The sequence below is a fragment of the Canis aureus genome, chromosome 14 (assembly GCF_053574225.1).
Source record: "Canis aureus isolate CA01 chromosome 14, VMU_Caureus_v.1.0, whole genome shotgun sequence".
Classification (NCBI taxonomy): Eukaryota; Metazoa; Chordata; class Mammalia; order Carnivora; family Canidae; genus Canis; species Canis aureus.
This window is the reverse complement of record NC_135624.1, coordinates 7,863,537-7,889,718: the sequence shown is the minus strand read 5'-3', so window position 1 is coordinate 7,889,718 and position 26,182 is coordinate 7,863,537. Positions and strand designations below refer to the sequence as shown.

General features: G+C 37.3%; 1 protein-coding gene across 2 annotated transcripts; it reads right to left on the bottom strand.

Annotated features, from left to right (window-relative positions):
- Positions 1–534: 534 nt before the first annotated feature.
- On the bottom strand, positions 535–26,112 carry DCAF13 (DDB1 and CUL4 associated factor 13). Of its 2 annotated transcripts, none has more exons than XM_077846865.1 (11): positions 25,812–26,112; positions 22,239–22,438; positions 21,549–21,656; positions 19,050–19,139; positions 17,415–17,570; positions 13,411–13,488; positions 11,275–11,357; positions 9,448–9,612; positions 3,279–3,414; positions 1,958–2,121; positions 535–1,163 (listed from the first exon to the last, which is right to left on the bottom strand). In XM_077846865.1, exons 1-11 carry the CDS (start codon positions 25,879–25,881, stop codon positions 1,076–1,078), a joined length of 1,338 nt encoding a protein of 445 aa, XP_077702991.1. In that variant the 5' UTR covers positions 25,882–26,112; the 3' UTR covers positions 535–1,075. The 2 variants fall into 2 exon arrangements, with proteins under 2 accessions (XP_077702991.1, XP_077702992.1); XM_077846866.1 differs by lacking the exon at positions 25,812–26,112 and adding an exon at positions 23,464–23,539.
- Positions 26,113–26,182: the final 70 nt, after the last annotated feature.

Here is a 26,182-nt window from a genome sequence, read left to right as displayed (position 1 = left end):
TTATTTTTAAAGATTTTATTTATTCATGAGAGACAGAGAGAGAGAGAGGCAGAGACACACAGGCAGAGGGAGAAGCAGGCCCCATGCAGGGAGCCCAACGTGGGACCTGATGCTGGGTCTCCAGGATAACACCCCGGGCTGAAGGTGGTGCTAAACTGCTAAGCCACCAGGGCTGCCCTATTTTTGTGTTTTTAAAAACTAATTCAGTTTTGTTTTTTTGTTTTTTTTTTTTTTTGTTTTTTTTTTAAGCAGGCTCCAAACACAGCATGGAGCTCAACATGGGGTTTGAACCTGTGACCCTGAGATCAAGACATGAGCTGCAAGCAAGAGTTGGGTGCTGAACCAGTTGAGCCACCCAGGTCCCCCTAAAAATCTCTACTTAAAATTTCCTAAAATGTGGGTCATATATACTCATAATAGTTTACTAAACTACAATTAAAAAAAAAAAACTAACATAAATCACACAAGAACTATTTATGATTTAGTGTGATTGAAGAAAAATTATTTAGCAGAAATGGATCAAAGTCACAATGCAGAGAAAAGTATGTTTTATTATTTTAAACCATAAATTATAATTCTTATAAAAGTTATATAAATGCAGACTGATCATCTTTAAACTCTCAAAAAGCCAAATAAAAATAAAGCACAGAAAACTGAATTGAGAAAGTTCTGACATAATTCTTCCACATGTTATGTATCATCAGGAAGAATCACTGCAATAGTTACCCAATGTAGTATTAAAGGTAACAAACGAGAGGTTTGGTCTTAAATTCAAATGTATAGTATATCTACAATAACAGGTCAAAGAGGAAGTATATCTGCAATTTCTAACAGTAATAAACAGTTAGTTTGCAAATACTGTATTCTTGAGTGAAATAAGAAGGCAGATCAGGGTTAAAATGTTGGACAGTCTTAACAACCAGGCCACCTTTCAGGACCATTTCTCACGGTACATAGTGCTCTACCTGTAACTAAACCGTGTGTTATTATTCTAGAACCAGTACTTTATTTGCAGAGTCTGCATATCAATAGGTAACAAATGATTAGACATCAGGATTGGTAGGGATACCAAGTATTATTTCACAACTGCCACTATGTGTTTCTTCTTCTCTGGGACAATCGACACAGATCCGGGCTTGCTGTGTTTGAGACGATTCACCTCCCTAGAAATAAACAAAATATACAAAATATGAGCAAGTTTATGAGAAATCACCTTAACTAAAGAAAACTTTCTCAGAAAAATCAAAGTCTTTTCTTTCACTACAAGATACCTTATTGAAAAAAAAAGTTTCACAAGGAGATTGGGCAAAAAGTAGCTAGAAATTAACTTTTGTTATTTAATTGCTCCTTCTCTCATCAACCTAACAGTGTCCTTTTCCAAAGAGGAGAACACTCTACCGGGAAAATGGTGGTGAGAGCTCTGCTTTAATGCCTTTTTCTTTTTTTTTTTTTTTTTTAAGAGACAGATAGAGAGAGGCAGAGACACAGGCAGAGGGAGAAGCAGGCTCCACGCAGGGAGCCCGACGTGGTACTGGATCAGGCCCTGGGCCGAAGGTGGCGCTAAACTGTTGAGCCACCGGGGCTGCCCGGGAGCTCTGCTTTAGATCTGAACTTCTATGATGAAGCATATTAGAAACATTTTTATTCAAGAAATGGATGCTATGAGTTCTTTGCATTCTTTAACTTGGAAAATATACCTCTTAATTCGAGCTTAATTACAAATCATCTTTTAAAACATTATTTTCAACAGTTTTTAAATTTTGATATCAAAAAAACAGACAATGGAAATTCTCAGATAGTCACTGCTTCCCTTTTAGGGAAGTATTCAAAAACATCTCTACTGTATAATGGCGCATAAACTATTCCCTTAAAAGGCAGGTTTTTGTTTATTTCCGGTGAGCTGAGAGAGGAAGTTAGAAAAAGGTACTAAGAGAGAATCAAATGTCCCAAATCATACTTTCGTCGGCGAGCTTCCTTCATGATGCGCTGTTCCTGGATCTGGCTGTAGATGGATTTTGGTAGGTGCCGGTGACGAGCAATGCGTTTTATGTGAGGATGATGTTGAAATTTCTCCTTCAACTTCTGGTTATAATCTTTGGCTGCTTTTTCTCGTGATGTAAGCTGGAAAAATGCATTTTTTTAAATTTCAATGAATGGTTTGTTGTTTTTCTTCATGTAACAAAGCTAGGAAGTACCCTTTTCCCCCAAAACTAAACCTCTAGGACATTAACCAAAATTGCCAATTCTGTGAGTCCTATCTCTGCAAACACTGAACTTCCTTTTAGACTGTATGCCTCCAATGTAGACAGATGCCACCAAGTTAAAATATCAGTGCTGAGGGAGTAGGGCTATGTGTACCACTGAATCGGACCTTCTTCTGGGCATAAATAACATAGAAAAAAACTAAATTAATCCCTCAACATTTTTCTGTAAAAATCACTACTGAACCAGAAAACAAAAAGCTTCAATTCTGTAATGACAAGGTTTTGCTTAACAAGTTTAAGTGAAGGATGACATGATTTAGAGGAACTTACAATGATGACTTGAAACCTAGGCATAACATAATAATACTTACCAATCATTAAAACTAAAATAAAATTATCTTTAATTACTGTTTATCATGTTCTGATTTTTCCTACTGGGGCTAAGTAGAAAATAACTCACACTTAACCTTTCCTTTTTAAACTCAGTATTTGTTGCTGATATAAACACTCATGTTTGATATGAAACACATCACATTTGATGATTTAGGAAAACATCAAAAACGAAACAAAAACCAACCATAACCCCCAACCCTGAGGTATCCAGCCAATGGTAACATTTATTATATCTTCACTGAATCTTCTTTATAGTCTGAAGCTCTCTGTATTATTTTTGAAGTTGGTGTTTCGCTGTTTTTGATATTAAAAGACCTCACAGGCACTTGTAGCCTTTGATGTGCCTAATTACTATTCCTTTAATAGAAGAAACAGGTATTCTCAGTTCTAGCCTTCCAGTCTCTACACCTTCTCTCCTTAATTCAAGGAAAACACAAAGAATCAAGAAGTTTTGAATATTACCAAACATTTGAATTAACAAAGGCCTCTGAAGGTGTCTGTGACATGAAAAAAAGTAAATCTTAATACAACCCTGTGTTTTGTTGCTAATTTACTTCTTTATCACAGCTATGCGTTTGATCAAAATACTTAAAATACTTCAAATAAATTCTTTACAATACAATGATACCTACTAAATTAGAAACTAGTTTAATGACAATGAAGGAAAATGGGTTCTCTTACCACACCCAATTTTTCAGAAGCATTAGCTTTCCATAGACGAATGTTCATTTCATCAGATCCACACATAATATATTTGCTGTCAGAAGTCCATTTCACACAGATAACATGTTGCATTCTCTTTGTGTGATAGACCTCCCTACAGAAGAGGAATTAAGTTAAAATTAGGATTTTGATGCAGATTTTATTTTTATTTATTAATTTTTAAAAAAGATTTCATTTATTTATTCATGAGAGACACAGAGAGAGAGAGAGAGAAGCAGAGGGAGAAGCAGACTCCATGCAAGGAGCCTGATGCAGGACTCGATCCTGGGACTCCAGGATCACGCCCTGGGCCAGAGGCAGGCGCTAAACCGCTGAGCCACCCAGGGATCCCCTTGATGCAGATTTTAACCATTGCCTATCAAGTATCAGGATAGCATTTCTGAGTCTGAAGAGAGTAGAAAGGGGAAATTCAAATTAATTTAACATATTTTACTGAACCAAACTAACAAGGTTCTATGCTAAGTCCTGGGGAGTTAAAAAAACATTCCTGTTCTCAGAGAAATTACAATCCAGTAAGAAAAATAAATACAAACAAAGTAAAACTAGATGCCCAGGAAAGTTCACAAAATTACTGAAGGCATATAGAATATGTTGAAGCTAGAGTAATTTTTTTTAACAATAAGAGATAAGACTATCTCCTCCCTCCAAATCAATTCAGGTCAACAATCACATTTTTCTTTTCATTTTACTGGAAAATAAAATAAAGGTAATGGCATTCAAAGAGCACAATTTGATATGTTGATCCTAAAGTCTGATTTTTGTTTTGGTCAAACTGTTTAAAAAGCTTACTGAATTAAAGTGAGAGTTGATGATTTACATGTGTGAACTGAAAGGGAGGGCTATAGAAGTGTCTGATGAGTTAAGAATCATTTAATAAATGGAGATGTAAAATATCATACCTATTTGCAAAGGCTGTGAAACATGCTAAGTGAATTCACAGAAGACACTATATTGGGAAGTGTTAAGAAGAGCATTAAAAAACAAGTAAAAGACAAGGTCAGGAAAAATAAGGACTTTTGGAGAAATGAATTTTCCACATCTGGGTTAGAGGATTCAAAATGCAGACTAGAGAGAAAGGAAACAAGCTCAGCACACTCTGCACATGAAAAGAAAATCCATATATAATGATCAGACCAAAAAGAACTCAGATTTTTTAAAAAATATGAGAGATACACTCACAAAACTAGCCTTTTACACTCTGATATGTTTTAAGCTCTTGAATGAACATGTAGAGAAACCCTAAAATAATTTATTTCTAAAAGGGGAAGGATGGGATTAGAAAGAACACTCTATTAAAATAAAAACTTGGGGACGCCTGGGTGGTTCAGTGGTTGAGCGTCTGCCTTCGGCTCAGGTTGTGATCCCAGGGTCCTGGGATCGAATCCCACATAAGGCTCCCCATAGGGAGCCTGTTTCTCCCTCTGCCTGTGTCTCTGCCTCTCTCTCTCTTTTTCTCTCTGTGTCTCTCATGAATAAATAAATAAAATCTATTTTTAAAAAAGTTAAAAAAAATAACCTATTCACGTATGAGACCAAATTCAATGGTTAGTTAGTTCCTTAAAAAAAAAAAAAAAAAAAAAAAATTGATCCTCCTTAATGGTAAACTATGCAGGGTTCTTAACTTCTAGAGGTTTGTGCATGCTAAAGGTTTACAAAGCTCACTAAAAGTTATACTATTAGAAGATAAATACAGGGCAGCCCTGGTGGCTCAGCGGTTTAGCACCTGCCTTCAGCCCAGGCTGTGATCCTGGAGACCCAGGATCAAGTCCCATGTCAGGCTCCCTGCATGGAGCCTGCTTCTCCCTCTGCCTGTGTCTCTGCCTCTCTCTCTCTCTCTCTCTGTGTCTATTATGAATGAATAAATAAAATCTTTAAAAAAAAAGATAAATACATTTTAAAAACTTAAACTCTTTACTGTACAAATTATTCCATGTGAATGCAAGTAATTTACCTGTTTGCTTATTAGTAAATATTGAATGAAATCCCAGCAGAAGTCTAATTTCAAATACTAACTTACCTGTAATTTTTAATTATCTATTAAAAATTTACTTTAAAACTAAATTTTACTATTTTAGAATCTTTTTTTTTTTTAATTTTTTTTTTATTTATTTATGATAGTCACAGAGAGAGAGAGAGAGAGAGAGAGGCAGAGACACAGGCAGAGGGAGAAGCAGGCTCCATGCACCGGGAGCCCGACGTGGGATTCGATCCCGGGTCTCCAGGATCGTGCCCTGGGCCAAAGGCAGGCGCCAAACCGCTGCGCCACCCAGGGATCCCAAATTTTACTATTTTAAAATCTTTCAAAGAATATTTAAAAAAATAAAGATTATTCAAAGCACTGGCTGTGCTATTTGATCTTCGCAATGAACTAGAGCAGACCACAGAACAAACTAGAACTACCTTTTAAGTAGATGAAGGCAAAGATGAAAGGAAGTACCACTTATATCTAAACCTAACAAGTGGCAATATATCACTACTGTGATTACAAAATCTCTAAATGACATCAGGAGACCACTCCCTGGAAATGGGGCATAAGAACTCCTTACTTCTTCTTTTTTTTTTTTTTTTTAAGGAAGCCAAGTTTTTATTTTTTTTTTATTTTTATTATTTTTTTAAATTTTTATTTATTTATGATAGTTACAGAGAGAAAGAGAGGCAGAGACACAGGCAGAGGGAGAAGCAGGCTCCATGCACTGGGAGCCCGATGTGGGATTCGATCCCGGGTCTCCAGGATTGCGCCCTGGGCCAAAGGCAGGTGCCAAACCGCTGCGCCACCCAGGGATCTCGAACTCCTTACTTCATACAACTTTGGAATTACTTGAGCTTTTGAAAATAGACCTATACTTGGATACCCACAATAGCTTTGTAATAATTCAGGTTGAACTCAGCTGCAGGGCCCTTGAGATCATAGGTGCCCAAACTCTCTTAATACTCTTAACTCTTTCTTTGTTCTTTTCCCATTCTTTGTGTCTGCTTATGCATCATGTTAGAAAAGTATTTTGAAATTCTGATGCAAAGAAAATAATGGAGGGCCACATTCCCCTGATTCTTAGTATCTTCCAGGGATGCTAGAAGAAATGTAAACTATCAGCCCTGCTGTGAGCCTGACTGAATAATCCCAACAAACCATGACAGTTTGGAGAATATCAAGTAAGTTGTAAAAGAGGCCAACAAGCCATATGTGAACCAATACCAGGAGTTCTACATGGAGGATGGAGTGAAGATCAAAGTCCTCAGAATACTCCAGTCAGTATGCTGTTGATTCAAGCACTTTTTAACTCAGAAATACAACAATGATGACAATGATATGCTGATAAAAAATGATACAAGAAGGGTTAGGATTCAGTAGGACTCCCTCAAATTACAGAGCAGAAAGATGCAACTACCGCAAGTAAAAACACGAAAGAGTTAAACAAGCAGGTTGGCTATGACAGAAAAGGTATGGATGAGTTGCTTGACTCTCAGAGGCACTGTTTGAAAGATCTTTTGTTCCTGAAACAGGGCTGGGATGAGGGTGAAGAAACTGAGGTGAAAACACAGGGCTGGCACCTGCACGACCCTGACAACAATGAGTAACTCCTTGAATTCTGCACCCAAGGTACCTCACTTAGATGCACCCTAGTTCTGACCCTGTTAGAACAGAACAATGGTGAGTGAGAAGAAGGACACGATATGCCTTTGAAAAATGAACATCACTCTTTCAAAAGACACAAAAAACTTCACCATTGTAGAAGCTAGGCTAGTTATCAATAAAAGTAGTGACCAAAATTCTCATCATTGCACTAAAATGGTGAGATTTCTCTAGCCTGTTGTAGTTATAATACCAAAGTGAATGTTCTCTAGACTTTTTTTTTTTTTAAGTAAAGGAAGGATCCCAGAACAACTTTGCTACCACCAGTCTTTATGAATCTGGGTACACACTGCTTTACCAGCTCTGCATTGCTGTCCTCTAGCACAGATCATCACTTTCCACACTCATTACATATATTGTGTTCTTTCCTCTCCCAGATTCCATTCACTTTCTTTCCTTTCCCTTCCTACCTCCAATCATTCTGTTATCTTTCAAGAAGTCCATCTTCTCCCCACTGAGCTTTAATTCCAATAAGCAAGAGTAGGACACTCAATCAAGTATATGCATTTATGTATATGCATGCATATATTGTGTATATATATTAATATGGTACTTTAGATTGAATATTTAGATTATTCTTTAAAAATTTTAATGTCAAAAAAATAAAATTTCAATGTCAATACTATCATTGTATTAAAATAGAGGTAATCATATCTTCAAGTGTGAGCAACACCACTATGATACTTTAATTATCATTTAAGTAATCTCTATATCCAACATGGACCTGAACAACTCATGACCCTGATATCAAGGGTTACATACTCTACCGAGTGAGTCAGCTGGGTACCCTAATTACCATTATTTTTTATGGGGAAATTTTTTCCAACTTACTTGGTTTTGCTTTGAATATGCTTCCAGGAACACATATAAAGCATTACTAATGAACAAAAAGAATGTGCATCGAAGTGCTCTGTAAACCATACTCCACTATATAAGCAGCTATTATGTTACACAGGAGTTAGGTTTTATTTTATTTTTTTAAATTTTTTTTTATTTATTTATGATAGTCACAGAGAGAGAGAGAGAGGCAGAGACACAGGCAGAGGGAGAAGCAGGCTCCATGCACCGGGAGCCTGATGTGGGATTCGATCCTAGGTCTCCAGGATTGCGCCCTGGGCCAAAGGCAGGCGCCAAACCGCTGCGCCACCCAGGGATCCCAGGAGTTAGGTTTTAAAGTCAATGCATAAAGCAAAAAACCAAGCACAGTCAAAGCTACCCTTAAAACCTTAAAATAACCTTCTATAAACTAATCAATGCAGCAATATATAATACAGTATAGATATATAAATATATACTACATTCAATAACATGCAATATGTCATAAGGGGCCAAGCTGTATAAAATAACACGCAACCAAAAAAAAAAATATAACACGCAACCTAACATTTTAATTACACTCGATGTGTTTATAGAACAAGAGACAAGTGGAGTATAGGACAGCTGAGTATATCTCCCACCTAGGTCATTCCAGGGCATATACCTAACAAAGTGGAATGAAGGAAGAATGGTCTTGACAATTTCAACTTTTTTTTCTTTTTTCTTTTTGCTTTAGTGTGTATAAGCTGAATTTGAATAAGAAAAAAACAAAGGTATTTTTTTAAAAGATTTTTTTAAAATTTATTTATTCATAGAGACACAGAGAGAGAGAGAGAGAGTCAGAGACACAGGCAGAGGGAGAAGCAGGCGCCATGCAGAGAGCCTGATGTGGGACTCGATCCCGGGTCTCTAGGATCACACCCTAGGCTGCAGGCAGAGCTAAACCACTGCGCCACCGGGGCTGCCCAACAAAGGTATTGTTATTAATTGCTCTTAAACTATGAGGGAAAACTTCTCTAAGCTCTTAACAAATTTTTAAAAAATTTAAAGTTTATTATATTTTAAAGCAATTAAAATACTATATATTATCATGATGAAAATATGTCCTTATACATTTGCTCAAACCCACAGGATGTTCACATAGAGTGAATTATGGATTTAAGGTGATTAAGATGTGTCAATGTGGCTGCCTTCAGCTCAGGTCATGATCCCAGGGTCCCGGGATCAGGCCTCACAGGGAACCTGCTTCTCCCTCTCCCTCTGTTGTACACCCCCTGCTTGTGCTCTCTCGTGCTCTAATAAATAAATAAAATCCTACCAGAAAAAAAAAATCTCTGTACCTATCCCTCAATTTCATTGTAAACCTATAAGTGCTCAAAAAAATTTCTTAAAAAAAGTGTACTATAAAACACTTAAAAACAATTCTGAAACAAAGGCTTTTGCCTTAAGGCAAACACTAAGATTTCATATCAAGAAATGATATAAAGTTAATATCCTATTCAGTGAAAGAAACTGTTTTGTCCATGGATGACACAGTGGAAGTTGGTATCTTAAGTAACAATACCTGGATGTGAGTTGCACCACATATACATAACCAAATTACCTTTCAAAAAAAGGTCAATGACACTCAAGACAAGAAAACAACAAACAAGAACAAATGGTTTATTGGTTGTCACATACCTGCTTCTACTTTTGTCCACAGGAAAGATACGAATAGATTTATCAAAACTAGCTGACACAAACTCTTTCCCAGTGGGAGAATAATCCACATCAAGCACCGCAGATACATGATCCATATGTACCATTACGGGAGTATCCAGTGCACGCATATCAAAAGTATATAAGCTGTAAAAGAATTTTTAATTATTCCATACAAATTTCTATAAAGAAGCATGTGTAGTACTAAGAGACACTGGGAAAATGTAAATCTTTAAATAAATAATGCATAACTAAATATATAGCTTTTTCACATAGCAGCTAAGGGACAGGGAAAAATATTATCAGTTTTTGTTATTCCTTAAGATTATACTTATATATTCTCATCCTCATAAACATAAATCTCATTGTAGAAAATGTGAAACTTTCAAAGAAGTACAGAGCACAAAACTTATCTTTAATTCCACCATCCAGAGAACATCAGTTAGTGCAGTATAATTACTTATCTTTTCACTATGTTAATACATACATACTTCTAACGAAATTGGTAATACTGTATTAAAGCTTTGTATTCTGACATTTTAGGTTGTATAAATGAGTTGAAATAGCTTATAAATTATTTTAAAATTTATTTAAATACATTTATTTATAATTAACAAAAAATTTCCAACTTTCAATATTAAATAATTCTTAAATTCCAGTATTTGAATTTTGAAATTCAATCTTTTTTTTTTTTTTTTAAAGATTTAATTTATCTATTCGTGAGAGACAGAGAGAGAGAGAGACATAGACAGAGGAAGAAACAGGCTCCTCACGGGGAGCCCAATGCAGACTTGATCCTGGAACCCCAGGCTCATGCCCTGAGCCAAAGACAGACGCTCAACTGCTGAGCTACCCAGGCGTCCCTGAAATTCAATCTTTAACTGAACAGGACAGACTCAATAAAATTTGAACAAATTCCTATAGTTAAATTACTAAGTCCAAAAGCATGAGCACTTTTAAGGATTTTTTTAAAGATTTTATTTATTTATTCATGAGAGACACAGAGAGAGGCAGAGACAGAGGAAGAAACAGGCTCCTCACAGGGAGCCCAATGCGGGACTTGATCCTGGAACCTCAGGATCACGCCCTGAGCCAAAGACAGATGCTTAACTGCTGAGCCACCAAGGCGTCCCAGTACTTTTAAAAAGGTTTTTAAATTGACAGGTCATTTCCAACAAAGTTCCACTCCTGTCAGTGATATATAAGAGTGACTATGGCTTTTTATACTAAGGGGTGACCGGGTGGCTCAGTTGGTTAAGCGTATGCCTTCAGCTCCAGTCATGGTCCCAGGATCCTAGGATCGAGCCCTGCACTGGGCTCCTTGCTCAGTGGGAAACCTGCTTCTCTCTCTGCCTGCTGCTCCTCCACCGCTTGTGCTGTCAAATGAATAAAATCTTTAAAAAAAAGAAAAAGACAAAGGGTGTACTAAAATCAGAAAACTATGTTATACCACATACAAATGATATTGTATATATATTCTACATACAGTGCATATATATGTTATATTTTATATATATATGTACATATATAAAAACAATTATACAAATACAATAAAACTACTTATAAAAATAGGCAGCAAACAGGATTTGGTCCATGTGTTGTAGTTTACTGTCCCTGGTCTATATCACTTTGAGAATATTTTTCTAAGAAGCTCTTCTCCAATTTGGGAAATATATTTATTTTAGCAAAAAAAGTGACAATTTTCCACCTTCTATTTGAAGGACTACTACTGAGGAAAATATATTAGTAAGATTTATACAACTGAGACACTTCACATAGAAATAAATATGTTTTAAAAAGAAAACTTACTTGTAATCTTCATTTGCTGCAGTAAAAATGAAAGCTTCCATAGGGTTCCAACATATTGTATTTGTTCTCATATCTAAGATGACCTGAGAAAGGAAGAATACACTAACCCATTACCATGAAATCAATTCCCTCTCAAATGGATAAGTCTCCCACTTCATTTCCTTTCCTTTTTTTTATTTTTTAATTTTTATTTATTTATGATAGTCACACAGGGAGAGAGAGAGAGAGGCAGAGACACAGGCAGAGGGAGAAGCAAGCTCCATGCACCGGGAGCCTGACGTGGGATTCAATCCCAGGTCTCCAGGATCGCGCCCTGGGCCAAAGGCAGGCGCCAAACCGCTGGGCCACCCAGGGATCCCTCCTTTCCTTTTTTAACACTGATTTAAGCAAATATTTAGTAAACACTTATTGTGTGCATGGTACTCAGCTAGGTGCAACAAGAAAAGAAATCAATCAGTAATTGTTTCCAGAGTACACAGGCTAAGTAAGTAGTAAATACTGAAAATATAAAAATGCTTAATAAATGGTTCCTCAACCTGAATAACTTATAGTTTAGTCAGAAAAAATGAAATCTATGTAGGAAAAGGAAAAATATAAAGAAACCGTAAATGATGAAGTATCAAATAGGGGGCAAAACTAATAGTGATCTTAGGGTTAGAGGGGAGAAGAAAGGTTTTAAAAAGACAAGAATAATCTGAGCTGACCTGTGAGGGGCCAGTATGTTACAGTGTTTTTCAGCAAGAATGCTACTGGCATTGTAAGCAGGATAATCTTCTGCTGTGTGTAACTGCCCACTGTAGATGGTTAGCCTTTCAGGCACATGTCCACTAAAGGAGAATCTCTAAAATCCCCTCCCCTATATTTCTAAAACTACACTTCCCATTGAGAACTAGTAAGTATAGGAGAGAAAAGATAGAAGGAACAATGATAGTCTCATATATAGAATAAAGAAAAAACAGAAAATAGCATCTCTGCCTCCATTAGGATGACCTGCCTGTGACAAACCCTATTTAAATGCTGTCTTACTGACTGAAACAAATAAATCAACGGAATGCAAATTGGGACCAGATTTGGCGGGCCTTCAAAGCCAGGCCATGGTTCTTTTCTTCAACTAAAAATAATGGAACATCATTAAAAACAGAAGATGGAAGGGCATAGGGGGAGGAAACTACTAATTAAACTAGATTCCATCTTAGCATTCTGCTAAATGGTAAAATATAAAATACCATGTTTTATTCTTACCAGTGTGCTAGAAAGTAATTATTAATATTTTACAGCAGAAACACAGATTAAGTTACCTGCTTAAGACCTAACACCCAAGTTCATACAAGATCTGCCCACTAGACCATATGAATGAGTGAAGTGATTAAAGTCTACTTTGGAAAGATTATCATTTTTATGTAGTTCAAACTTCAATGAATATACTTTACTTCTAATATTTATGAATTTATTACATGTAGTAAAAATGGTTTAGGAACAACCAAAACATTAAAACACATGTGGGCTATCACAATGGACTCATAGCGCATGAATGGTGTCCAGGGCCTTCTGCACTCGGAGTTCAAGCACTTGAAATCAACTTTATACCCTTCCACTTATCATGGCACTCCTCTTTACTGACAACATGTGTGTCCATCTTGAGAGTCAGCTTAAGGTTGTGTCAGCTTCAGTCTAAGTCCTGGAATGACTGCCTGAAAACTGCTGGGAAATCTGTCCCCTTGAACAAGGTAGTGCTTATCTAAACAAAATGTCAGCTAGTATCCATCAGTGTGTAATTAAACAAATAAAGCTGGTTATGTGAATTCATTATAAAACATTATGGAACAGAATACTGTATGTGTCATGATAACCATGGGGTGTGAAGTAATGGGATGCGATACTTAAGAACTCTGAACTCAGTAAGTACCAATTTAATGCCTAAAATTTACTAGCATTATGGAAGATACAAAGTTAACTAGGATACAGTACCTAGTAAAAATTTAAGGGTCTCGAAAAAGCAAAAGGGAGCTGAAGAATGCCATTAAAATTACTTTGGCTTCTAAAAACAAACCTATGAAAACAATTTTTAATTCTGAAAAAAAACATTTGCTCCATATTTTGTCACTCATTGTACAAAGAAAACAAACTGAAACTCACCTTTTTCAGGGGAGTAGCTTGCCTCATATCATATAGTACTATATTTCTGTCAGAAGCACAACTTCCCAAGAGAAATGTCTAAAAATAACAATCACCAGTTAAAAGCCAGGCTTGGCAACAAACCATGTCCATTCAAAGAACAAATGATTCAATTATCCTTAATGTTTATGTTTAAGATACAAAGTTATAATATTAAAGTCCTTTTTTTTAAAAAAAAGATTTATTTTTTATTTTTATTTTTTTATTCATGAGAGACATAGAGAAAGCAGCAGAGACATAGGCAGAGGGAGAAGCAGGCTCCCTGTGGAAGCGTGATGTAGAACTCTATCCCAGGACCCCAGGATCATGACTTGAGCCACAGGTAGATGCTTAATCACTGAGCCACCCGAGCGTCCCTTAAAGTCTGTTTTTAAGAGAACAATGAATCAGTCATAATCTCAGCAACCCCAGTCAACTATTTGCATTGCTAAATGCCCACAAGTGTATTTTATTTTTATTTTTAAACTTTTTTTTGTTTTAAAGATTTTATTTATTTATTCATGAAGGACACAGAGAGAGAAAGGCACAGAGACAGGCTGAGAGAGAAGCAGGCTCCATGCAGGGAGCCTGATGCAGGACTCGATCCCGGGACCCCAGAATTACGCCCTAGGCCAAAGGCAGGCGCTAAACCCTGGCTGCCCCCCACAAGTGTATTTTACATGACAATGATGGAAGTGTTCAGATAATTGTGTTCTTAAACCTATTCCCTATTTTTCAGTATTACCAATAACACTTCAATAAACATTTTCATAAATTCAACTTTTTCTTTTTAATATTTTATTTATTTATTCATGAGAGACACAGAGAGAGAGAGGCAGAGACACAGGCAGAGGGAGAAGCAGGCTCCATGCATGGAGCCCGACATGGGACTTGATCCTGGGTCTCCAGGATCACACCCTGGGCTGAAGGCAGCGCTAAAATGCTGAGCCACCCGGGCTGCCCAACTCTCTTTTTCTATGGATAAAATTTCAGTAGTGGATTACTGAGTCAAAAGTATGAACAATTTTATGGCTTTTGATATTTAGGAGTAATGGTTTTCCAAAGAGCTGAATCGATATACACTAGTGGAAATATGTCAATTTTACTGCAACTGGGAAGCATTAAGTTGTGGCATAAAGAGTTCTTATCGATATAGCAATATTTCCTACACATATAAACTATTGCTTTGTAGTAAACATTTCCTCATGTTCATTAACTCTGTATAAACTAAGCCTATTCTTTGCCCACCTTTTTAATTGCTGCATGTATAAACTAATCTTCAAACATCATCATGTTAGATGGTATAACATCCTGGAACGTAAGCTTTACGCTCTCAGAGACCCAAGTTGATAAAAGGGGTAAAAGGTTAAGTCAAAGTAGCAGGGTATAAAATTGTTTGTATGGAACATGGGGTGCAGTAGTTTGATGGGAGTTGGCCCTGTGCTGCTAAGGCAAATGGCCAGAGAACATCCTTTCTGCCCCCAACATAAGTATTTAATTTACTTATAAGTCAGTTATAGTGTCCAAGAGGTTGATATTACTAACCCTTGGCTTCACATGAGAACAAGCCCTCTACCTACCAGCAGAGCCTGAGTTCCACCATGCCTCCTCACTCATGGTTCCTGACACACACAACTCCTGGCTTCGGCCTATCTCCTGCAAGTGCAGGAAGAAGAGTTCTCTACTACAGAGCTGTATGGCCAGCTAACTCCTACAGTCAGTGTGTACGCAATTCAAATAAAACATCATAAAGCTAATGCTACATTCATGAGCTCTTCTCAGTCCTTTCCAAAACCTTCTTGTTTAAATCACTTCCTCTGAGACTGTCCCCTAGTTAGTGACTCCTCTCAATATTTCTTGGTTTTTCATTATGCCACCGCAAGGTCTGACTAGATTCCATTTCTAAAAATAGACTTTAATCTGAGCAAAGCAAAAAATTCTACCTAGACTGGAAAGCCAATTTTTACACTACAAAATGTGGCGATGCTCAGCATAAAACTTTTGGCTTTATCAAAATTCTATGCTTCAATATTTTATCAGAAAATTAATTATTAATGATTAGAGGAGACAAATATACTCCATTTATTCACAGCAGCATGCCCTTCCCATTAAGTTTAATATAGGATAAGGGACACACACACCACTTGCTTTCACCACTCAGTTCATAAGGGTAATTAAAAAAAAAAAAACCCACACAGATGAATAAATATAATTGTTATACAGGCAGGTTTGAAAAACATGGTCACTAGGTCATCACTAATAACTAATTATGATTTTGGAGTTAACCATCAACTCTTCTCACAGAGGTGTTCACCAAAATAGAGAAGCAAGACACTGTTTATCCCTCAGAAAAGTAGATATCAATATCTCTCTGTTCTGTTTAATTTTTTAATAGTAATAACATCCTACTAAATTTGGATAGCATCTTTAAAAAATATTCACATAATTTATCATGTTTTACCTCATGACAAACCTACAAAAGTACACAGGAAGAGAAAATTACTCTCATTTTAAAAATAAAGATGCAAACACAGAGAACTGTGACTTGTATAAGGTCAATGCCAAGGTATACTGGCAGAAAGTACAGTTCCAGTTTAGCTCCACACCAAGTAGGACACAAAATGTTCCTACAAATTGCCTGTGTTTGTAGCCTGCTTCTGCCTACGGTCACCTTGGCCTGGCTCTGCAAAGCTGGCTTGCCCCCTCATGCCATATCTCACTTCTACAACCAAAAGGCGATGGAGGAGGGAGTGAGGAAGATACAGTACAGAGAGATACTCTAGATCAGGGGTCAGCAAACATTTTCTGTGAAGGACCAAAGAGTAAATATTTTAGACTTTGTGAGCCATTCTGCTATCATAGTACAAAGACAGCTACAAACAATATATCAACAAAAGGGCACGGCTGTGATCTAGTAAAAATGTATACGAACAGGCAATGGGCTCACAAACCACAATTTGCCACCTCCTGCTCTAAACTTGTAACCCCTCCCACAAGTGTGCAGGTGGTTATATGCTGGGGGTAGGAAGAGTGTCCTTGGACCATGTGACTTCTCAGTAGCACTACAACTACAAGGCCGAAGTCACATCAAACTATTACACCCCATGTTCCAATACTGCATGCAAACAATTTTATACCCTGCTACTTTGACTTATCCTTTTTGTCCCTTTTACCAGCTTAGGTCTCTGAGAGTATAAAACTTACATTCCAGGATATTCTCTTATACTATCTAACATGATAATCTATTGATAACTTTGAGGATTATACATGCAGCAATTTCCTTTTCTTCCTTCTGGAAAAAGCATCTCTACTGAGTCTTTTGGACAGTGAATTCACCTATTGTTATGTATTCAGAAATAGCTCAGGGAAAGGTCTTAAGTTCAAGGGCTAGCTTAGCCTTTAGGGCAGCCTCCTTTCCTAAATTCAGAATAAAGAGTTTAACCTCCAACTCTTCCCTTAGACCTGGAAGGTCTTAGAAATCACCATATCAGACTTCTGAGCAAAGAAAAATATAATTATCGTTATGCAGTATAGTAGCAAACATACATATTATAAATCATTATGCCTTTATCACTTACAAATAATTAGAGAAAACAATGCTCAATGCCTCTTCTGACCTTGAAGAGTTAAGAAATGAGTATTTTCCAAAAAATACCATGATGTACTCTATGGAACATGAGCATTGAAGGGATGAGTAAAACTGAAGTTTCACAGTACACTATGTGCTTGAATTCTACTCCTATGAGCACATGCACACACCTTCCTCTAATGGTGCATAACACTAGTATCTGGAACTAAACATGGGCAAATACAATGAGATCTGACCAAAGGTGTAACAACTCAGATATAATCTGGAAAACTAACCAGATGCCAAAAGCTCATTAACATTTAAATGAAATTCTTTATCATACGCTTAAAAGTTTCCTAAGCAGAGCTGAAATTATTAAATAAACAGTAAACAGAAGTATTTCAAAAAGCAGCATTACCTCAATTGGATTAAATTTAACACTACTTATACTGTCGAATCCCCAGGTCATTGAACATATAGGACTTGTTCTTTGCTCATCCCAAATGTCTACTTGCTGTCCACATGTGGCAAAAACAGCTTCTTTCCAGTGATGATCAATTCCTGTATACACTGTCTTTAAGAGCAAAAATGTTGTTATAAATGAGTCTATCATTAATATTTCAAATTTACATATGTTAAATATATTTATCCACACTCATTTTTTATTTATTCTTTTTAAAAAAAATATTTTAATTATTTATGCATGGGAGACACAGAGAGAGAGAGAGAGGCAGAGACACAGGCAGAGGGAGAAGCAGGCTCCATGCAGGGAGCCCAACGTGGGACTCGATCCCAGGTCTCCAGGATGAGGCTCTGGGCTAAAGGTGGCGCTAAACCGCTGAGCCACCCGGGGATCCCTCATTGGCTGTATTTAATTAAGTTTGAATACATCACTGAAGTAATTCCTAAATCATCACTGGGTATTGAAGGATCTTGCAACCAATTAATGAAATGCAAAGGTACGGTCTAAAACACTTAGTTCCATATTTAACATATAAGGTACTGATTCCCAGGACAGAAACACAGAAACCAAAAACTGCATTAAAATTAAGAGGGAGAAATAAACCTGGCAATGGTGGATGCTAATACTGTTAAAATCAATAAAATCTGATACATTTGGTATTATCCACTTAAAAGATGTGATTGATCTATTCAAGACCAGATTAAAATCTGTCTTTAACCATGTGGTAAAAAAATGTTTGCAAAGCAAATTAAAGGGAAATATTTAGCCAATAATTTCGGCTTTTAAGAGCATCTGCAGGCTTCCAATTATTTTCTATTCATGAAGGCAAATCTGACAAATTTTTCCACAGCAAGAATTAATTCCTATTACCGCAGATACAGGGGTAAGATGAAATATTGCAGTAACATTTGGAGTTCCTAGAGAAAAGACATTGTTTTTAAAGATTTTATAAAACGTGGGTAGGATGTATGATCTTAAGCTATAACTAAACCATATCATCTGATTTGCAGAATAATGTTCTAAGAAATGTAAATGAGATTTATACAAAAAACATCATAATACCTCTTTATTGCCTCAGGGGTCCTTTCAAGTAAGAAATTCTGAGTTTTGTGTAAGATCTATGATAATATATATATATTTGTAAAGATTTTACTTATTTATTTATTCATGTGAAACAGAGAGGGAGAGAGCAAGGCAAAGACAGAGGGTGAAATAGGCTCCCAGGACCCTGGGATCACGACCTGATCAGAAGGCGGATGCTTAACTGACTGAGCCATACAGGCTCTCCATCTATGATAATATAAATCAGAGAGAAGTTGAAGCATTATTTTTCTTATAGATTTCCTCCCATGGACTTGCCACAGGAAATGTTTCATTGCATCCTCCAGCTAAACACAGAAACTGAACCCAATACAATGAACACCATAGACCCCTTCAAATTCTTTAACTGCAAAAGACCTTAAATGCATTAAATATTGCTTAAAATAGGTCAATTACTGCAGCCTGAGGTCTCACTTCTTCTTCTTCTTCTTTTTTTTAAATTAAATTCTGGAAGAATTTTAACAAAGTATAGGTCAATTTATTTTGTACCTTTCCTAGTATTGTATGCAATGGTTCCTCCTCTTCTCCATAGCCTGGTCCATCCATTTTCCACTGCTTCACAGTTTTGTCATCACCAACCTCAAAACATTTATTATTAAAATGATAATGAACTGTTATAAACTATAAATCTGCTAACATATACATCAAACTATAAACTTCTCTAGTTTAAAAAATACACATCCCATATCCTCCTAGTACTGTGTTTATTGATGCATTTATGTCCCACCATGTTAGAGTAAATATTTGTGACAAATACACCAAGTACATAAAATTTAAAGTAAGACAGTGTGAGTAGAGAAAAAGAAGAGTAGAAACAAAGTTAGGTTATAAATATGGCAAAAAATTGCATACTCTAGTAAGGATGGCATTTCAAATTAGGGAGAAAAATGGATAATAATAAAATGGTATTATGATACCAAGTTAGTCATTTAAAAAGTTTGAGCCAATTTGATACCTGACATAAATATAAAATTCTGTATAATTTTAAATGTAAAAAATTAAAGGGAAGTCATTTTTATAATCTTGGCATGGGTAAAGTCCTTCTTCACATTGATGTAAGACTCCAAAAACTATTAAATCAGTGGTTTTCAAATTGTGAAATGCAGACCTCTGAAGGATCCTGAGAATTTTTCAGGGATCCATGAAGTCAAAACTATTTTCATAATGTTGTAAAGACATCATTTGCCTTTTCACTTTGTTGACAGTTGCACAGATGGTGATAAGGCCATGGTGGGGAGGACTGTTGGGACTTGAGCCCAAATCAAGGCAAGGTAACAAACAGTGGTAATTTAGACTTAGGCACGTGGTAGATCCATTCAAGATATCGCTGAAATAAGGTGCAAAACAGAATGCACAATATAACTTAATTTGGGGCCAAAAACATGAAATAATCATAATCGGGGTGTGAACAATTGTGTATCTACACCAAACCACTAGTTTTAACTGAAGTAGAAATACAGGATACATTAACTTTCTAGTTTTTTTACATTTATGTTATATATGATCTACATCCATTTTCTAAATAAAAATATTAACAAAGCTATATATTTATCTACGAGAGGAGTATAAATTCAGCTTTCCTTATAGCAAATTCAAAAATGAAACCCTTCTTGCAAAACAAGTCATAGTGCCCATGATATTAGAACAGGTAAGTAATTAGGAGAAAGGTTTTGGTATCAAGGTCAGACAGGAATTTTTTTTGTTGAGAATATTAACAGAATCCTTAAAAACATCCTTCTAATAGGAAAAAGGTATTTAACAGGGCTATATTTTATTAACAACCTGAATCTGAACTACTGGCAACATACCAAAAACTCAATTTTGGAAATCTATCACTGAGAGTTAGTAAGATGTAATTAGGTACCAAGATCTTTGCTAGCCTTGACCCAATGGAATTTTAGTATTTATAGAAGACAGGATAAATTGTCATTGAGAATGCCCACCCCAAAGACTGCTTTTTCTATCAAGTTTCTTATAGTGCCTGCAAGCTCAAGACTGAATTCCCTTATAATTGACTAAGCTCTCCTACACAGTCTATTGAGTCAAGGCAGATCACCAGTCCAGAGAAAAGTTTAATATTTTGTAGAAATGAGAGACCAAGCAATATGTGCCTGGCCAGAATTGCTTATCTTAAAGCTGAGTAAGCTGAATAAAGATATGCTGGTGCCACAAACTGGGATATAGTAGATATTATGAAATTTAGGTAATAAAGATTTATCTTTTGCAACATTCTATATTGAACGTTTTTTGAAACTGAAATTCTGCCAACAAGTATTTTCATGTGTCTTATCCGAAGAAAAGTGAATACGAAATATTTTTCAGTCTTTATTCATTTTAAGCATTAAAAAAAAAAAAAAAAACAGCCAGTAATCCTCTGGCTGGGATAGTAAACTAATTAATATATCCAAAAGAATAACCAGTTGAAAGTGTAGTTATCATCAGTCTGCTCCAAATTCCTCTCCAATTCCTTCTTCAACCTACTGGATACAGGATCATGAAGCCTGTATAAACCCCATTAGTGAAAAACACCTGAAATCTCTGCAAAGTAGCCTATTTTGGATTTTGACAGCAGAAGGAAATAAGGAGTTATTTTTTAATGGGCACAGAGTTTCAGTTTGGAAAGATGAAAAAGTGGTGATAGTCACAAAATAATGTGAAAGTACTTAATGCCATTGAAACATACACTTAAAAATCTTCCAGAGTAAACCAAACTACCTTTCTAGCCTTGCTTTGCATTAATCCACTTCTCAATGTCTTATAAAATATTAGTTTGATAACATGTTAAGCAATTATTTCTTTAAAAAAAATCAAGAACTATGAAGAAGACTGGAGTATATAAAGAAAACTAGGACTTTTCAAGGCTTTAAGAAGGTATTCAGGGTTGTGAAACTCTAAAAGGCTCTTGGAACAAATAAATGAATTCAGAAAACATTAGTTCAGCCTCATATAGGCTGGAAGGAGTTAATGACTTAATTGCATTATACTTACAGTAAAAAAAGAAGTCCCACAAAATCGAGTACATATTCCTCGTACAAAACCTTCATGTGCTTGTATTGTGCGGATACATTTTCGTTTAGTCAAATTCCAAATTCTAACCTATGATAAAGCATGTCAGGAAATTTTAGTAAAATATAAACATAAAATGTTCAGGCACAGGAGTACTACATTCCAAGAAAAATAAATTCACACTGAAAAAGCTATGAGTCACCCTACCAGACTGCTAAAAACAAAATCCTCTAGTTTAAAATACTGCAGTGCATATGGATAAGTATATCAACAAGCAGAAAATACAATCTGTTAAGTACTCTGTTGATTCTAGTTTAAAGTGTTTTAAAGCTTTCTTTTCTTGCCAGAGTGGAAATAAGTGTTGAATCATTAATAACATCCTTTGTGTGTGTGGGGGGGAGGGGGAATAAAAAAAACCCAACCTCACAAATACCTTTACTACTGTAAACAACATGCTTGAGCCTTCAGCTGCTACGTTTCTAATTTCTGAGGCTCAGATGAGAAACTACTGTAGTTTGTAATTCAAACAGAATTCATTCTTGAGAATTAATAGAAAACAGGACTTAGAAAAATGAAATCAAACAAATTAAAATCCACATAACACAAAACTAAAGAATACTTGTAACACAACTTTTTTTATTCTAAAATAGCAATGTTTAGAATGACACTTGCCTCTCCATCACATGCCCCAGAAAGGACAGTAGCCAGGCTCTTTGGATGCTTTGCCAAGCAATTGACTCCATCTCGGTGACCATCCAGGGAAGCAAGAAATGGTTTTGCAAATACCCGTTCCAGTTTGGTAGCATTTAAAGCTCTTACATACTCTCGTGGGACCTCAAAAGGATGTAAGGTAGGATCATAGTTTCTTGGAACTGAAATAAAAATGACTTCTCTTAATGAAATAATTCATTTTTAGTATTTCTTGTTTTTCCCCAGCTTAATTATTCAATTGGTTATTTAATAGGCCTTTGTTATATGCCTAGCACTGAAAAATACAAAAGTATTGTTTACTCAGAAACCTGTCCAGGGACGCCTGGGTGGCTCAGCAGTTGAGCATCTGCCTTCGGCTCAGGGCATGATCCTGGGATCCGGGATCAAGTCTCACATCAGGCTCCTTGCCTGCTTCTCCCTCTGTCTCTGCCTCTCTCTCTCTCTCTCTCTCTCATGAAAAAAAATAAAATAAAATCTTTAAAAAAAAAAAGAAAAAGAAAAGAAAGAAACCGTTCCAAAACTTCCAGAAAAATCATGGAATGCATACATCTTGCAAAATCAGATCCTATACATAACCTTCGGCTTCTCCCTTTACATGTCTTACTACGTTCTTTAACTGGGTTGAAAAGCTTTCATAGGCAGGGCTTCCACTACATTCCTCACTTTACTCCTTAGGCCTAGCACAGTGCCTGATACAAAACAAATATGTATAACAAATGTTTGCCCAGCTGAACTCTAAGCTCTTTCTGGGGCAGGGAACACTCTCAATCTCCAGTGCTAATCACTGTACTGACAGGCATACAGTGTTGTGATTATGATTATAGTTACTATTTATTGAGCATTTCACACATTTGTTTGCTTATTTAAAAAACAGCTTACCATGTGCCAGACACTGTTCCAAATACTGAATATTAACTCATTTAATCTCCACAGCACCCTATGGGGTAAATTCTATTACTATTTCTCATTTTATAGATAGGGAAAATGAGGCACAGGAAGGTAACTTGCCTATAAAGTTATGAAGTCACAATTCAAACCAAAGCAGTCTGACTTCAGAATCCATGTTCTTCGCTATTATGCTATGCTGCCAAACATATTGGCTCAGTTAATAGTTGTGCTTAGAAATAATTCTAAGTCCACAGGTCTAAAAAACACTTAATACTTAAAAGCAAATGCATTTTCTTACCCACATCTTCACTTGCTGTCTTTTTTCTGTGACTCCCTGTTAATGGTACTATATCCAACATTCAATCAAAATTTATAAGGAAATAACACCTGAACAAGGATCAAAGAATCAAAAAAGGTAATAAATGGGGTGCCTGGATGGCTCAGTTGGTTAAACAGCTGACTCTTGATTTTGCCTCAGGTCTTGATCTTGGGGTCCTGGCACTGAATCCCACAATGTGCTCTGGGCTCAGAGGGGAGTCTGCTTGAGATTCTCTCTCTCTCTCAAATAAATAAATCTTAAAAAAAAAAAGATAACAAATGTCTACCTTGATTTATGTTTTACGGAGCTACCATACTTGTTTTTGATTTTGCTATTAAAACTTCCATCAGGGGCGCCTGGGTGACTTAGTCAGCTAAACATCTGCCTTTAGTGCAGGTCATGATCTAAGGGTCCTGGGATTGAGCCCTGTGGTGGGCTCCCTGCTCCACTGAGAGTCTGCTTCTCCCTCTCCCTCCGCCCCTCCCCCACTCATGTGCCACCCTGCACATACGGGCATTCTCTCTCTCAAAATCCTTTTAAAAAGACCATCAGAAATTGTTATTCTTATTTTTAAAGATTTTATTTATTAATTCATGAGAGACACACACAGAGAGAGAGAGGCACAGACACAGGCAGAGGGAGAAGCAGGCTCCATGCAGGGAGCCCAATGTGGGACTCCATCCCGGGACCTCAGGATCACGCCCTGAGCCGAAGGCAGATGCTCAACAGCTGAGCCACCCAGGCCTTCCAGAAATTATAAAGAAATAGGAGGATATAGAAAATAAGATACTCCTTAACATCAGATGGCTAATAATTTCCTAACATGGAAGAGTGTACATCAGCCAGTCACTCATTCACTCCTTTGTTCAGATGTTTATAAAGCAACCACTTTATGTGCCAGGTGGGGTCTAGATACAGTGGATATAGAAATATGATTCTTCCCTTCTATGCAAGCTTAGTCTGATGGAAAAGACTGATAACCAAAATAATCATCATGAGACAACATGCTACTCTTGACGTTAGTACAAAAATGTGATCAGGGGATCCCTGGGTGGCTCACGGTTTAGCGCCTGCCTTCGGCCCAGGGTGTGATCCTGGAGACCCGGGACTGAGTCCCGCGGCGGGCTCCCTGCATGGAGCCTGCTTCTCCCTCTGCCTGTGTCTCTGCCTCTCTGTGTCTCTCATGAATAAATAAATAAAATCTTTAAAAAAAATGTGATCAAAGCACAGAAGAAGAGTGCTTTAAATGGGCTGGGGGATAACTACAGGGGATAAGTATGGAAAGATTATTGTTCAGAGGAAGGAGCTAAATTGAATAAGGGTGTGTGCCACAGAACATCTGAAACAGAGATGTCTAAAATGCACTCAGATCTCCAAGGGGAAAGGTAAGCTACTTGCAAGGAGTAGTGACTAGTGAAACTAGAGAGGAAGATGGGACCAGAGGTTCAAGGAGTAGGATGATGTCAAGCCTAATGAGATAACCTAATTTGCATTTTAGAAACATTGCTATCTTGTTACTTAACCTGTAAACATCTTCAGAGACCACATATTTACCTCTCAGCGTTACTCACACAAACATGGATAACCTCCACTGCTCAAGCACAATACAGAAATATCCACGGAGCCTCGTCTTCTATCCCCCTTACTCAAACTCCGAAGACATGGCCTTTATTTTATGCTTTATCTTTATTCCCGCTTTAAGGCCTCTGTTATTCTCTTCAGACATGATTAGTCCCTTGTCATTTTGACATTATGAGCTATAAACGGTCATAGCAGTCAGGATGTTAATGGGGGAACAGACCAGTAAATAAGACCAATAAATAAGAGTTATTAATTTCATTTTAGCCATTTCCCCATCAGACTTCCTTCCCCACGAGACTTTAGAAAACTGATGACCTTAAGTTTCAACTTTTTCTCTTCCCACAGTTTGAAGTACGTAATTTTGAGAAGTCAAGTGGCCAAACGTTAGCGAGGTTTAAAGATGCCTAAATGTCAAATCCCTGAATTCACGCGCTTGGCTTCCAAGTTCCGCTTCTCAACAGCTGGAATCTAAGCAAAGGCGGAGAGCAGTGGCTGAAAGGGGGGAGGCAGAAGTATTCCAAATATAACCCGCTTTCCCACTTACCGCTAGGAAACAGCTCTTCAAAAAGGGCCTTGAAGAGAAGTCATCTGCTACCAGTCCCGCAACGTCCTTACCTGCACAAAGTCTGCCTTGGTTAAAGGAACAGGCAAAGAACGAGACCGGGGCACCAGCGTTCCCTCAGCCTTGCTCCGTGGAAGCCGGGGCCAGACCCCGGGCTGGCGGACTCCCTAATAACTTGTCTCACCTCGTTGTAAGTCCAGCTTGGTTTCGCGGACATAGTTGTCCGGGTTCCGGCTCAGCATCTTCACCTTCATTTTGGCTGCTGGGCGTCCCCGACTCCCCAAACTTTACCTCCGCGATCGGGCGCCCCCGCCACCGCAGGCACACGCCGCTTCCGCCTCTTCTGGACGACTTCCTGTCATGTGACTTCCGCGGTGTGGAAGTCGCCGCCTCTGCGGGACCGCGCCGCGCTCCGTAGTTCTGCCGACGAAGGTTGGCCCGAGGCGGTTCTCCAGCGGAGCGCTCGGTTCCGCCGCCCTCGGCCCGAAACGGCGGCAGCTGGGGGCGGGGCGGGGCGGGCGGGGCCTCGGCGGAGGCCGGCGCCCCGCCTCTCTC